Below are 14,587 nucleotides of genomic sequence, written 5' to 3' on the forward strand. Positions count from 1 at the left end.
CCCCTAGCTCAGGCTTCCTGGCCCAGCCTACCTGCAGCTTCTTCAGCTGGCTGGTGACAGTGGCCAGGTCTCCCCCAGGGTCCACCCCCTGAAGCTGACTCTCCATGTGCATGAGCCTCTTGTCCAGCTCGGCGAAGCTCTGGACCAGTTGGTCTGCCTGGCTGGCCTCAAACAGTTGCCGAGCCTTGGCCTGGGTGGTGCTCTCCAGCTCAGCCCAACACTGCCGAATCTCCCCCAGTTTCTTCTGGACAGAGCTCGCCAGTTCAGGCTTTTCCTGCATCAGCTGCTGGCCCTCCTGCCACAGGAGACAGACAGGGTTGAGTGAGAGACACACAGCAAGAGACAGAGATATACAATAGGAATGGGCAAGGGGGAGAGGGAGAGGACAGGAATCAAGGCCAGAGCTAGGCACACTCATGCGTGCACACACACAACAAAACAACACAACAACAACATCAGTGAAAAAGACAGAGACCCAAAGGTGGAGAAAAAATCGATATATAATGAAAGGGGGATACACATACCCAGACATTGGAGGAGGGAGGGGGGCAACAGTCACACACTGAGGGACACACACAGGAAATGAAAGATACATGCACAACAGGAGATATACACAGGGAAGAAGAACATGGAACACACATGGGCAAAGACAGAGCAGAAGAGAAAGGGGAGAGAGGCACAGAAGAAGGATCAGACACATGCAGGCAAACAGACAGACATATGGGGAAGAGACACAGGGGAAAAACACAGACATACAGGAGGAGATTTATACATTAAAGACAGTCCCATAGTAGAGTCATACAACCAGGGAAATATGCAAGGAAAGAGTAAATAACACAGGGAAAGACACAGATACGTGGGTAGAGAGATAATAAATGGGCTGCTGTCATCAAGACTGGTCAAATGATGGAATTCAGGAAGGCCAGACAGCTGGCCTGTGCTTTCCTAATTCCACTACATAGCAGCTCAGTTTGGGACTGAAACCATGAGAGTAGGATCTGAAGTCTGAATCCAAGGATTCTGTCTGGGGCCTGCAGGGGATGAAGCCAAATTCTGAAGGAAGCCCCAAACTTAATATGTTTTCTACAAGCACACTGAGCCCCTGGATCTGGGAAAGGGCTTAACCAGGAGTTGAGAAGAGAGGGCCATGGGGGCTATTCACCACCCTCCTTTCCATCCAACATCACTGGGACAAGAGAAGTGGGGGATGGGCAGAGTTCAGCAGATCCCAGGCCTTCTGGTCCTTGAGCCCTACATCTGGGAGACATGTGTCACCTTCCCTCATCCTCAGGGCTGTCCAGGGAGAGAGGAAGGGAGAGGACAGCTGAGCCTTGCTCTATTGAGCCTGCTCCCCCAGGGCCCTCTGCTGGTGAATTTCATTCAAAGCTCAGGCTGGGAAGGATTTATCAGATTTAGAGCTGAAAGAGAGCTTAAAGAACATTGATCATTTTACAAATGAGCCAACTGAGGCCCACAAAGAGACAGTGACACCCAGTGTAACGAGAAGCAGAGGCGGATTCAAACCCAGGGCCTCTGACTCCACCATTCAAGGCTGTCCTTCAGCTTTCAATAACAGCCCCTTCCATTTCTGTTGTTAAGGTTTACAAAGCATCTTCTCTACCCAGGAGCTCCATGAGGGAAGGGGAGGGACAGCAGATGCTCTGTGAGTATGAGGATGCCCTTCCCCCACTCACCTTCTCAATCTTCTCCAGCCATTCCTTATTCTGGGCCAGTTCGGCCATGAAAGCCTGGTGCCGGAGCCATCGCTTCCGCAGTTTGTGACCTTCCTCCCGAGTACTATCCCGAGCCATCAGCATCTTTTCATGAATCCAGCCATCCAGCTGCACACAGGCAGGGTGGGGGATGGGGAACCCTTGGTAAGAGGCAGCCAAACCTAGCCCCCCCCACTCCTTATCCATCTATTCAAAAGCCTCTGACTCTCCTCACTCCCAGTTCCCCAAAACAGGCCCCAAACTGAGGCCTTTGAGCACTCAGATCCCAGGGACCCCTATGTATCTTGCTCCATCCCCTCCCCTCCTACTCAAGGGAATAAGCTGTAGGATTTGCAAGGTTGCTTTCTAGAACAGATCTGAAGAGGTCCTCTGGGCCCATCTCCTCTGGAGGTGGGTGGTAGAGGTGCCTCCATTCTGTCTAACCCTGAGGAGAGGCAGCTAGCAAAAGACTGCCCTTCCCAGAAAAAAACAACTCCACCATTGCCTGCGTATACATTCCTTTACATCCTGGAACCCAGGCCTTCCCTCCAACGAGAAAGAATCTTGAGTCTCTAGGCAAATTTGGTACCAGAGTTATCTGCTCTCTCTCAAAAGCCCAAGGATCAAAGCCAGTTACAAGTCCCTCACTCCAAAAAAAAAAAAACTCTCAGATCAAGATCTCTTACCCAGGCAAAATCATTTATACTCCTCCCTACTCCAAAAAACAAAAAACAAAAAAACAAAAAAACCCTTACAGAAAAAAGAGATCTAGGTCTCTACCTGAGCCCTCTCCCCCCAAATTGAAACAAATAAGTGAGATCCAGGTTCCTTCCTAGACAAAGCAGCCATAAGCCCCCTCCAACCATAGCTACCCCACAAAAAATAGGGGCAGATGCAGTTCACCCCTTCCAAGGCAAAATAGGTTGCAGGCCCCACCCAAAGCTAAGTCCAGTTCCTGGACCCCCAAGTAAACCTCTCCTCAATCACAGACAGACTTAGGTTGCCACTTCAGGCAAAGCCAGTCACCAACCTTCTCCCAAAATATGGCCAAATTTAGGTCAGTTCTCCTCCAATTCCCCCCCCACACACACACACACACCACCACTACCACCAAGAGAAAACTAGTCATAATGCTTCTCGACTTAAAAAAAAAAAAATCAAGGAATGATTTGGTCTCTGTTACCTCACACCCCCCTCAGTCAATTCCAACACTTAGCCCAGCCATATCCATCAGACAAAGACAGTCAAACACCCCCTCCCCCCCCAAAAGGTAACCACAGCATAGAAATAAATTCAGTTCATCACTCTCAGGGAAAATAAGTCACAGCTCCGCACCCCTCCCCCCAAACACCACCACTGCCAAGGCCAGTTGTGAACGCTATACGCACCAAAGACACTTCGCAACCCCCTCCCCCATAAACCCCACAACACTTCCTCAAGAATAGATTAGAGGACCCTGCAATTTCCCACCCCTGGAGCTGATTCAGAACCACGGATAGTTCCCAGGGGCCAATCAGAAGGCCAGCTGACCCCTCCCCCCGGGGGGGCAATTGAATAAGAAGCTGCCCCCTCCCCTGGGGCCTATCCCATCAAGAGCTGCCCTCCCCCGCCTCAGCGACCAGTGCAGTCACGAGTCCAGTTCCCCCCCAACACTCCCCCCCCCGCAGGTTCAGCACCAAGGACAGCATCCTCTCCTAAGGGGGGGATACCCCCCTTCCCGCCCTCTTGGGGCGCACGCGCTCTCTCTCCTCCCCCACCCCCACCGTCCTTCACGGGGGCGCGCTCCAGCCCCCTCCTCTACGCGCCCCCAGCCCAGAAGCGGCGCGCAGTACCTGCGGCAGGCGGTGCTCCCTGAGCCACTGCAGCAATGGGCACAGACAGCCACGGCGCGCGCGCGCGCGCACCCGCACCGCCCCTCCCCTCCCCACCCCCCCAACCGCGGTCCCGCAAGTGCGCTGGTTATTCTTCCCCTTTCCCCCACCTTCCTGTCTCTAAGGGTGCGCGCACAGGGGAGACCCAGCGGAGGAGGGTGGAAGGAGCCCTCGAGGCGACAGTGGGGGAAGGAGAGAGAGGTAGCGGGACGAGAAGGGTTTAGGACGAGGAAAGAGGTTGAGAATGCTCAAGGTTGGGAATAAATGGAGAGAGGGGATCAGGAGGGGAGGCTGAGGATGGAGGGACCAAGGCAGGAAGGAGAGCGAGCGGAGACGGGGAGGGGGGAAGCATTAGATAGTTAACTGAGAGGCGGGAAGGAGGGTCATCATACGGAGAGCTGACATTTATGTATCGCCCCGGAGGTCTGCAAAGCGTTTGATATGTTTCATCTAATGAGCCTCACGAGTCTTGGGAGGTATGATTACCCCCATTTTACAGACGAAGAAACAGGCTCACAGAGGTCAAGAGACTTATCCAAGGTCACAGAGTTAGGAAAGGGTTGGGGTTAGGGAGGGGCGGAAAGTGGGGACAAGGAGCTGGAAGATGAATCAACCATCAGGATTGGAAGGGACCTTCAAGTCCAACTCTTTCAACCCTCCCCTTTTACTGAAGCCTCTTTAGAGGCTTTTTATTTAACCTCTTTGGAGGTTAAATGATTTGCCCAAGGTCACGCAGGTAATAGGCGACGGCGGTAGAATGTGAACCCAAGTCCTCTGACTTCAGACCTAGCTCTCTTCCTACTGAGGGAGCCGAGCACGAGGAGGGGAGGAGTCTGTTCACCCTCCATCTCCTGCCTCACAGGGATGGGGGGGCGGGGATGCATCTCCTCCCGCTCGCGCCCCCGTCCCCATGAGGTCACAAACTCCCCTTGTGCACCCCAACTCCCACCCCTCAGCTGCGGGAAGCCTGCTCTAACTTACTGGCCAGCTCTCCTCCCTCCCCCCAAGTTCACGTGCCTTCGCAGATACGCGCGAAGGAGGGGTCTACGTTGCTAGGAAACAAAGTTGCCAAGGTATCCTCCTAGCCCGGCCTCACAAGCAGTCATCGAAGAAGCATGGGATGATGGCGCCGTCTGGTGGCTCTAGACCATTCTCTACCCTGCCCCTTCTCTCCGCTCCCTCCTCCTCTCCCCTCGGCCCCCTCCCCCCGCCCTAGGAAATATGGGGAGAAGTGGGGAGGGGGACGAAGTTGGACTTCCAACAAAGACCCAGAAGACCCGATTCCCAGACCCCCCTCTTTGGCTCTTTTCAGGCTACTCCTAGGAGAGGATTCCTTCACTCTAACCTTGATCTTTCCTGCTTCAGTCTGGGAATTTCCCCCCGGTTTCTCTCATCCCAACTTCGCCCTCTCCTTTTTCTCACAGCTGAGGATCTGAGAGTCTCCAGTCATCCCGGGCTCACTCAGTGTGTCCCCTGCTTCCCCCTCCCCCTTACCTCTTGACAGTCTCTTAGGAAATGCTGCAGCTCCAACTGGTCACAGAGACACTGCATCCACTGCTGGGCCCGAAGCTGAGTTTCTTGGCTCCTGGGGGGCGGGGGAGGGGGTGCTCGGTGCCCCAGGGACCAGGGGGACCGTCAGGGGATTGGGCAGGGATTGGCAAGCAGAGGAAGGGGAGAGGAAAGGGGAGCTGGATGACAAAGCACTGTGGACTGCCATCGGAGATGAAAGAAATGGAAGAGACAGAGACAGGGACAAAAGGGGTAGAGATGGTGAAGCAAGAGAAGGTGCAAAGACCAGGGAATGAGGCAGAGAAAGAAGAAGACAAAAAAGGGGAAAGAGCAGAGAAAGAGAGAAGAGAGGAACGAGCCAGGGAGTTGGAAGTGAGGAGGAATAATGAAAGAGAATGTAACAAAGAATCAGGAATAGAAAGAGAGAAGTGAGAGTGGGGAGAGAGACAGAAACAGAGAGCCAGAGAGATAGAGGCAGAGAGATAGAGGCAGAGGGAGGAGACAGACAGAGAGAGAGGAGAGACAGAGAAGGAGGGGAACTAGCAGAAACCAAGAGGCAGAGGATAGAGTCCAATATAGGAGAAATGTAAGAGACAAAAAGAGACAACTGATATGGAAGAGGCAGAGAATAATGGGGTGAAATAGAAATAAGACAAAGAGGGAGGTGGAGAGTAAAGACAAAATGGCAGGAAAGTCACATGGTCAAAGACAGGCAGAGAAAAGGATAGGGAAAGATAGTAGCAAGCAAGGGAGTAGGAAGGAGAGGCTGAAGGAGACTGAAAGAAACAGCTGAAGAGGCAGAATGAGTCCTAGGGAGGTAAGCACAGGAAGAAAAGCAGAAGAGACAGAAAAGTAGGGAGATGGAGAGGCAGACCAACTAGAGACAGAAGATTGAGGGAGAGACAAAGACAAGAAGCAGGAGAGACAGAGACAGAAAGAGGGTAAGGGGGAGAGAGCCCTACTGGTAGATAGGAAAAGGTGGTCATGGATGGAGGGATGCAGAATGAGAGGGCAGGAGGCTGAGGCTGGGGTGAAAACCAGGAATTCTGGGCACTCCAGATGGGTGGGGGTGAGAACCCATAGGATCATTGAAGACCATGGAGGGCCAAGGCTGCCCCTCCCCCCTCCTCTGGCACAGACCCAGAGTGAGCCCCTAGGCCAGGACAGGCAGAGCTGAAGCCCGGGTCAGCCCCAGTGGGGGCATGCCTGGGAATCCCAGGCACATGATCTCATTACTGAAGAACCCTTCACTTGCTTTCTCTCCCATGGACAGAGATAGAAACACAGAGAAGGAAAAACAGAGAGACAAACAAGACATCAGAGGGAGGAAAAGAGAGAGAAACATTGAGTATAAGACAGAAAAGAACCCCCAGAGAAAGGGAGAGACAGAAAAAAGAGGAGTCTGTGAGCAAGAAGGAAAGGGAAAAAGTCACTGAGAGATGGACAAAAGAGAGACAAGGAGAGACAGAAAAGGTGACACAGCCTAATAGGGAGAGATGGGGGTGGGGGGGAGAAGAGAGAGAAAGGAGGGCACTTCAGAAGGAGAGGGAGACACACAGAAGAGAAAGTGAGAGAGACAAAAATGTGACATCAGAGACAGAAAAGAGAAACAGGATGAAAGATATATTAAGGGGAGGAGAGATTGGGAGAGAAAAAGATATACAGACAGAAACAGTTATATGGGGGAGGGAGAAGGGAGAGAGAGAAGAAAGGGGGAGAAAGGAGGCAAAGAGAGAGACAGAGAGAAGAGGAAGGGAGAAGGGGAAGAACGAAGAGGCAGAGACAGAAAGACAGCACGGAGATGCACAAGGACCATGAGACATGGCAGAGAGACAGAGCTGGGGCCTGTCCAGATAGGGCCAGGGAGGCGGAGCCCGGTGTCACCCTAATATCCCTCTTGGGCAAGTTCTAGGGTGTTGGGGTCCCAGTGGGGTCTCCCTCCCCAGCCCAAGGGGGGCATGCGCAGAGGGTGCAGGGCTCAGTGAGGTGCCAGGAGTCCCTACTTTTGCAGCAGCTGGACCCTGTGCTCCTGGGCCTTTTCAGCATAGACATTTCCCTGCCTGCGCAGGATTTCTCCTGCCTGCACCGCCACCTGGATCTTCTGAAGGTTTAGCTCCAGGGTAGTCAGAAAGTCCCGGTGACGCTTGATGGCCTCCACTACTGTCTCCACTGTCCCAGGTAGCTCCAGGCCTGACAGCACTGTCTCCTGGTGGAGCAGGGGAAAGAAGCAAGGAAAGAAGAAAAGAGGAAGGAAGGGAAAGGAAAGAATAAAAACAAGACAGGAAGAAAGAGGAAGATAGGAAGAAGGGAAAGAAATGTAGGAAAGGAAAAAGGAAGATAGGAAGGAAGAAATGAAAGAAGGCAGAAGAAAGAAGGAATGTAGAAAGCAATAAAAGAAAGAAGGAAGAATGGATGAATAGAAAGAAGAGAAGGGAAGAAGGAAGAAAAAAGGAATGAAAGAAGGCAATAAGATACAGAGGAAAAAGTGAAGGAAGAAAGGAAAGATTTAGTAAGTGTATATACTACGTGCCAAGTAGAAAGGAAAGTAGGCAACTAGGTGGCTTGTTAAAGTCCTGGACCTGGAATCAGGAAAATCTGAGTTCAAATCCAGCTTCAGACACTTAGTAGCTGTGTGGAGTCACGTAACTTCTGTTTGCTTTAATCTACTGGAGAAGAAAATGGAAAACCACTCCAGTATCTGCCAAGAAAACTCCATGGCCAGTATTGGTATACTATGGTCCATGAGGTCACAAAGAGTTGAACTGAAGTGAACAACATAACAGGTGCCAAGCAGTGTGCTAAGTACTTTACAAATATTATGTGGTTTGATCCACATAACAACCCTTGGGAGATGATGGTGCTATTACTATCCCATAATTGTGTGTGTTCGTCCTTCGTTGCCGAAGAAGACCATGCCATCAGAGAAATAATGACATGACTTGCACTTGACTTTGTTTTGAGTGAGGCAGGGCTGTGCAGGTCACCAGCCTCACTTCTCCTCCAGAGCCATCTGAATCCAGTGACCAGATATTCATCAGGATGACTGAAGATGACCCAGGATGAGGCAGTTGAAGTTATGTGACTTGCCCAAGGTCACACAGCTAATGAGTGTCAAGTGTCTGAGGTGAAATTTGAATTCAGGTCCTCCTGACTCCTGCACTGGCGCTCTATCCACTGAACCACCTAGCTGCCCCATTATCCCATAATTACAGTTGAATTCACTGAGGCTGAAGTTAAGTAACTTACTTGCTCAAGGTCACACAGCTAGTGTCAGCCTGGATTTGAACTCAAGTCCAAGCCTCCAGGGAGGAAGTGAAGAGTTAATCAGGAAGGGGAGGCAGGACCAGGACCCTCCTTTTCCTCCAGTTCCCAGTACTTGCCAGTGAGCTTGCTTAGCCTTATTCTCTATAGCAGGGCCTTTATTAACACATAAAACTTCCCCCAAAATAGATATAAACTGGATCTTCCCCAGATAACCTCAAAACTAGCACACTGAAAGATCCATACACTTTCAATCCAATAGTCCACTAACTGGCTACCCCCTAGCTAACCTGAACATGCACACTGCCTGTCCCAGATAACGCATAGGCTACCCTCTCCCTCCGAGTGAATTCACAATAACTCTCCACCTGCTAAATCCGCATCATCCTCCCCAGGTAATCCACAAATCTTGCCAGATTATCCAGAGAAAGCTCAATTTCAGGGAGCGCTTTCCCTGCCCCAGCCCCTCCACACTCATGCAGGCTAGCACTGCCCCCACCTGGTTGTGGAGTACAGTGTGTGCCTGGCGCACATCTCGAAGGAAGAGCTGGTAGACGTGGGCTTGGGCCAGCTCTTCCCTGCGGGCTTCCCACAGACTCAGCAGCTTCTGCCAGCCCAGTTCCAAGTGGGGCAGCCAGTCCTCCAGGGCCAGCTCAGGTCCCAGCTCAGCCCCATCTGCAGCCAGAGCATCTCCAGCTGCCTGGATGCGCCCAAAATCCTCCTCCCGTCGGTCCATCTCTTCCTTGAGGGCAGCATGCTGGCTCAGCAAGCTATCTGCCTCCTCCAGGCAGCCTGGCAGCTGTCCTCCACCATTCGCAGACTCCTGGGCATGCACCAGCCAGTCAAGAAAGGCATCGAGGTCATGTAGGAATCCCTGGAGCCGGCTTGCAGTGGCCAGGGCCTCCCCACAGTTCTGAGCTGCATGACCCAGGGCTGCCCACTCAAGGTCCAGTTCTTCTAGCTCTGGCTGCAACCTAGGGGCCTGGGCAGGGTAACGGGCTACTAGAGCCTCTCCCTCCTCTCTCAGAGCCTGTAGCCTGGGCTCCAGTGCCAGGAGAGCTGCTTCGAGGGAGCTGAGGAGCCGCTGGAGGGCCCCACCGGCTCTCGGTGCACTTTCTACTGCCATCCGCCGCTCTCGGACCTGGCTCTTCACCTCTGCACACTCCAGCAGATGATTCTGGACAGAGAGAACCAAGTTCACCTCCTCCTTCCGCTGTTCCACGAGCTCTACAATGCTGTTCCACCTAAGAAACCGAATCAGAAAACAATAAAGCTATTAGGGAGCTCAGAACCCAGACATGTCCAAGCTGGAAGGGGGCTTAGAACAAGGAATGCCGAGGGCTGTGAAGGAGCTTAGAGTACAGAATGTCCTCTGGAAGGGGGATTAGAAGACAGAATGTCAACAGCTGAAAGGAAGCTGAGAAGACAGAATGGCAGGGACTCAAAGGAGGCTTAGAACCAAAAGTGTCAAGGTCTAGAATGCAGTTAAGAACACAGAACTCACAGGGGCTTGAAGCCAGCTTGGAATGGAATATACAGCTGCAGAACTAGAGTTGGAAGAGCACTTAGAACAAGGAATGTCAAAGGCTGTGAGGCAGCTTAATGCACAGAATGTCAGGAACAGAAAGGAACTTAGAATATGAAATGAGAGCACTGGAAGGGAGCTTAGAAAATAGAACATCAAATGTCAGAGGTAGAAGGAAATTTGGAATAAAGAATGTCAGAGATGAAAAGAGCTTAACACAGAGAATATTGGGAACTAGACAGGAAATTAGAACAAAGCACCATGGAGCTAAATGGAGCTTGGAACGTAGAATGACAGGGCAGGAAAGATGCTTAGAACACAGTATATAAGAGTTGAAGTGGAGCTTAAAATAAGGAACATTATGACCTAGATGAAAGATTAAAATACAGAAGACAGATCTGGAACGCAATTTAGAACACTATATTTTAGAACTGGAAGAGAACCTGGAATACAGAACTTTGGAGTAGAAACAGAACTTTGAACACAGAATGTCAGAGTCGGAAGGAAGCTCAATACACAACATACCAGAGCTAGAGAGTAGTTTGACTTGTCCTAAACTACAGATCTTGACTCCCCTGCTCTAAAACCATCAGTGGCTCCCACTTGACTCTAGGATAAAATACAATTTCCCATTCTGACACTGTAAGTCCTCTACGATTGACCGGTTCCACTTCAGATGACTCCCCATCCCAGCACTCTATGATCAGTGTCCCACTTTCATGCCCTCCCCCGCTATCTCCCTGGCGCCTGGAATGCATACCCTCATCTCTGCCTTTCCAGAATCCTTCATTTTCTCCGTGGCTTGGCTCAACTGCCTTTCCTGATGCCCTTAATTTTATTTGTCAATATCTCAATGACTAAATGTGAGGTTATATATCCTCTTCCCAGAAGAAAGGAATCTCCCGGAGGGCAGGGATGGCTTCACTTTTGCCCCTGTTTCCTAGTGCCTCGCCCACAGCGTGGCACACAGTGAGTGGGCTCTTACAATGCTTTTTGATAGAGGTCACACAGAGAGAAGGCTGAAGATCAAACAGGAAAGCGCTCACCTGCTGTTGAGATGGTCTTGGCAAGAGCGCACCTCCTCGGAGCTGGGATGCCCGCCTTCCACCAGCTGCTGGACAGTATGATTCACATCGAGCACGCGCCCCATCAAACTATTCATCTCCTGGTCCAGACTTTCAAATCTGCCGGGGAGAAGGGGCATGCTTAGCCAGGCCAGCAGCCCTGTGTCCTTCAGAGGGAGTCCTTGGCTCGGTCCTTCCCTCTCAGTCTGTGCCCCGCCTCCCTTCCCCTGAGATTCTCTGCCTCGATACCCGGGCTGGTACCTGTGCTGTACAACCTCTACTTCATCAAGGTCATCAGGGACACGCATGGCTAGCAGCCACTTCTCCTTTTCGCCAATCCAGAGTTCGCAGGCGTGAACTTCACTGAACATGCGGTACACAGCCAGGGCATCCCTCAGCCATTGGCGCCGCAGACCCGCCACCTCTGCCACCTCCGCAAACAGCTGCTCCACCTCTACCACACGGACCTGCAGCGCCATGACGCCACCAGCGGCTGCGCCCGCGGCTGCCTCACGCCCTGTTCCGCCCAGCCCTGCTAGCTGCCTTCGCAAGCCCGCCACTACTCCCCGGTGTGCCTCCACTTCTCCAGATAGAGCCCGATGCTGTCGTGCCAGCCGCCTGCTTGATGCTTCATCGTGCCCAAAGTCCCCACTGGCTGCCAGGCGGTACGCATCCCTCAGCCAGGCTAGGAGCCCATCCAACTCTGTTCCGAACTGATGGAGGGCCCGTGCCTCCTGCAGCCGTCTCTCCCGCCTCGCTGCTGCCTCCTCCAGCCGCTGCCAACGCCGCCGGGCACCTGCTGCCCTCTCCAGCAATCCCATCGCTGCAGCATCACCGCTACCACTAGCGGTTAATGCCTCCCCCCGTTGCAGGGCCTGCTGCAGCAGTGTCCGCCGCCCACCTAGTTCTCCCTGTAGGATCCGGTGCTGGGCCAGAAGGCGGGCAGCGCTTGGGAGGTCATGGGGGCCTCCGCCTCCAGCACTAGCCCTGCTCTCCAAGAGGTGCTCCTTCTCTCGTGCCCAGGCCTCGGCTTCCTCCAGCTCCTGCAGCAGTGCCCACAAGGTCCGGGATGCTTCCAGCTCTGCCCGCCGCCTTCCCGCCAGTTCCTGAAGCTCAGTCAGGCAACCGTGCACGTGACTCACTCGGTTTCGGATAATCTGTGGATCGCAGGGTTGGTAACCTGTGGGCAAAGCAATGCATAGAGCATTCAAGTCTTGGTCTGAGCCGGTCTCTGCCCATCTCTGATGTCCCTAAGCTTCAGAAGTGGACCTTTAGAGCCCTGCCTGGGAACGTCTCAGCTCAGCAGAAACCCTGTGCCTAAGCACCCAAACCCCGGATATTTGAGAATGAGAGAATCAGAGAAGCGTGTATCTCTCGGATCACAGAAGTCAGCAGGGGAGATTCCCAGAATATTTCCGTTTCTCTTCAAGGCCCTAGCACAGTGTCTTGCACCTACTAAGGATTTAATAAATGTTTGTTAAACTGAACCGCCCCTGCAACAGTCAGGAGGTGAAAGGTGGGGAAGGAGTGTGGCATCCATTCTCTACTCGGAGACCATGATGCCGACAAGAGAAAACTGGATTTGAAGTTAGAAGACCCGGGCTTAAAATTCAGCTTGGCCACTTACTAGCTGTGTGACCTTGGGTAAGTGACTTCCCATCTCTGGGCCTCAGTTTCCCTATCTGTAAAAATGAGGCGATTGAACTAGGTGACATCACTAAGATCCCTTCCAACCCTGATGATCCTATGTTCTCCAGAACGGACAGTTCACTACCTCTCCTGGCAGTACATTCCACAGTGAACTTCCAAATAATGGTTACCTACTTGCCACCTTATTTATGATCCACTCAAAGTGGTTTCTAACCCACACCCACTCACCCAGCAGTCCTGCTACCCTTGGGAGTCCCCCTGATCCCACCTTTGAATATTTCTTCCTGCCTTCCCGTGCCCCAGGGGAAGCTCTCAGCCACCCTTTTCCTCTGTACCCTGTAGCTGGGAGAATCTCAGTGCTGTGGCATTGAGGGCCTCCACACGCTCACTCTGGGCTGTGATGTCCCCCTCTAGCAACCCATGTTTCTGTAGCAGGTCTTCCACCTCCAAGAGATGCTGGCCACACTCTTTGGACACAAGCTGGGCCTGGGCAGAGACAGAGGTAAGGACACATGGCAGAGCTCTGGCTCAGTTATTCACAGCTCCTTCTTTTTCACTGGTCTTTCTTGTAGCTGCCTCTCTAACTGTCCCTTGGTCTCATAGATTCCAAGAGGCTCTAAGGACCTCAGAGGGTACTTAAGGAAGGAACCAAATCAACCTCCAGGGTCTCACTACAGCACCCTCAGTTTGTGGTCACCCAGGCTCTGCTTGAAGATTGCCAGTCCTGGGAAACTCACTCCCCAAATAACCCATTTCACTTTGGGGTAGCTCTAATTGTCAGGAAGTTTTCCTTTCCTCAAACCTAAATTTGCCATTGATCCTAGCTCTGTTCTTTGGAGTAAGATGGAAAAAGCCTAATGCCCAGTCATGAGAGACTCTGCCCCACACCCCAACCACCTGAAGTTCTCCCTAAGTCTTGTTTCTCCAGGGTAAACATCCCTAGTTCTGTAAATCCCCAGTCTTGCCCTGTCTGCCTCTACCTCCTGGGCCCTGTCCTCATCTGCGTGTCCCTTAATTAAGGAACCAGGTAAATTTTAAAAAATCTTTCCCAGTGCAAAATACAGGACATCACACATTGTTAGATGATTAACTGACTGTGGTTGGACTGAATTGACTTGTAATTGAATCTCTTTACATTTCTCTGTCTCTGTGTGTGTGTGTCTGTCCCCACCCCCCCACTTCTGTTTCTCTATCTCTTTCTCAATCTTTTGAATGAAAGGCAAGATTGTATAAATGACCCAGAAGAGACCTTGGTTCAAATCCTACCTTCTGAGACATTATAGTTGTAGGATCATGTATGACTCAGTTACTTTATCACTAAAATGGACAGAATATCACCTTTAACATCATCTCACAGAGTTGTGAGGCTCAAATGCAAAGTGCTTTGCAAACATTAAACTCAAATAATCAAAGGAACTCTGTGATTCCTTCTATGTGAGTATTTCCTCTGATGAGGTAAAACCCTAACTGAAAGTACTACATAATTATCTCTCAATCTTTCCGTTTCTTTGCCTCTTATTCTATTATTTTCTCCCTGTGTGTCTCTGTCTGTCCTTCTGTCTCTCTCTGTTCTCTCTGTGTCTGCTTATCTGTCTCTCCCCCCGCCTCCCGCCACCCCACCCCAATCTCTGCCTTCAGCCTTCTTCCATCAGTCTCAAGCCCACAGGCACCTGCATCTCCTCCATCCAGTCCACCATATAGACCATTTCCTGAAACACTTTCTGTAAGGCCAGGTTCTGCTCCAGCCGAGTCCTTCGGGCTCCCACAAGCCCAGTCAACAGGTCCCACTGGCGCAGGACACTGTCGCGCTGGGCAGCAACACGTCGTGCATCATAATAACCCTCTCCAGCCAGTGCTTGGGCCAAGTCGGCCACAGCCTGTATCCTTTCTTCATAGGATGAGATATCTGCTTCGATAGCTTCATGCTTTTTCATGGCCGCCTCCACCGCTGGTAAGTCATAGCCAAAGTTGTCCTGGGTGCAGAGATGGGTATAA

At 51.8% G+C, this 14,587-nt stretch overlaps 1 protein-coding gene across 1 annotated transcript in view; it reads right to left on the reverse strand.

Moving 5' to 3' along the window:
* SPTBN4 (spectrin beta, non-erythrocytic 4) overlaps positions 1-14,587 on the reverse strand; it is a 55,970-nt gene that overhangs the window by 22,685 nt on the left and 18,698 nt on the right. Inside the window, exons 12-20 of the mRNA XM_072608267.1 lie at positions 14,263-14,565; positions 12,928-13,078; positions 11,204-12,122; positions 10,925-11,062; positions 8,853-9,597; positions 7,096-7,298; positions 5,078-5,168; positions 1,695-1,841; positions 32-295 (exon numbers count right to left, since the gene is read on the reverse strand). Coding sequence (XP_072464368.1) covers positions 32-295; positions 1,695-1,841; positions 5,078-5,168; positions 7,096-7,298; positions 8,853-9,597; positions 10,925-11,062; positions 11,204-12,122; positions 12,928-13,078; positions 14,263-14,565 — 2,961 coding nt within the window. The remainder of the gene's footprint in view (positions 1-31; positions 296-1,694; positions 1,842-5,077; positions 5,169-7,095; positions 7,299-8,852; positions 9,598-10,924; positions 11,063-11,203; positions 12,123-12,927; positions 13,079-14,262; positions 14,566-14,587) is intronic.

This window comes from Notamacropus eugenii, chromosome 5, assembly GCF_028372415.1.
Source record: "Notamacropus eugenii isolate mMacEug1 chromosome 5, mMacEug1.pri_v2, whole genome shotgun sequence".
Classification (NCBI taxonomy): domain Eukaryota; kingdom Metazoa; phylum Chordata; class Mammalia; order Diprotodontia; family Macropodidae; genus Notamacropus; species Notamacropus eugenii.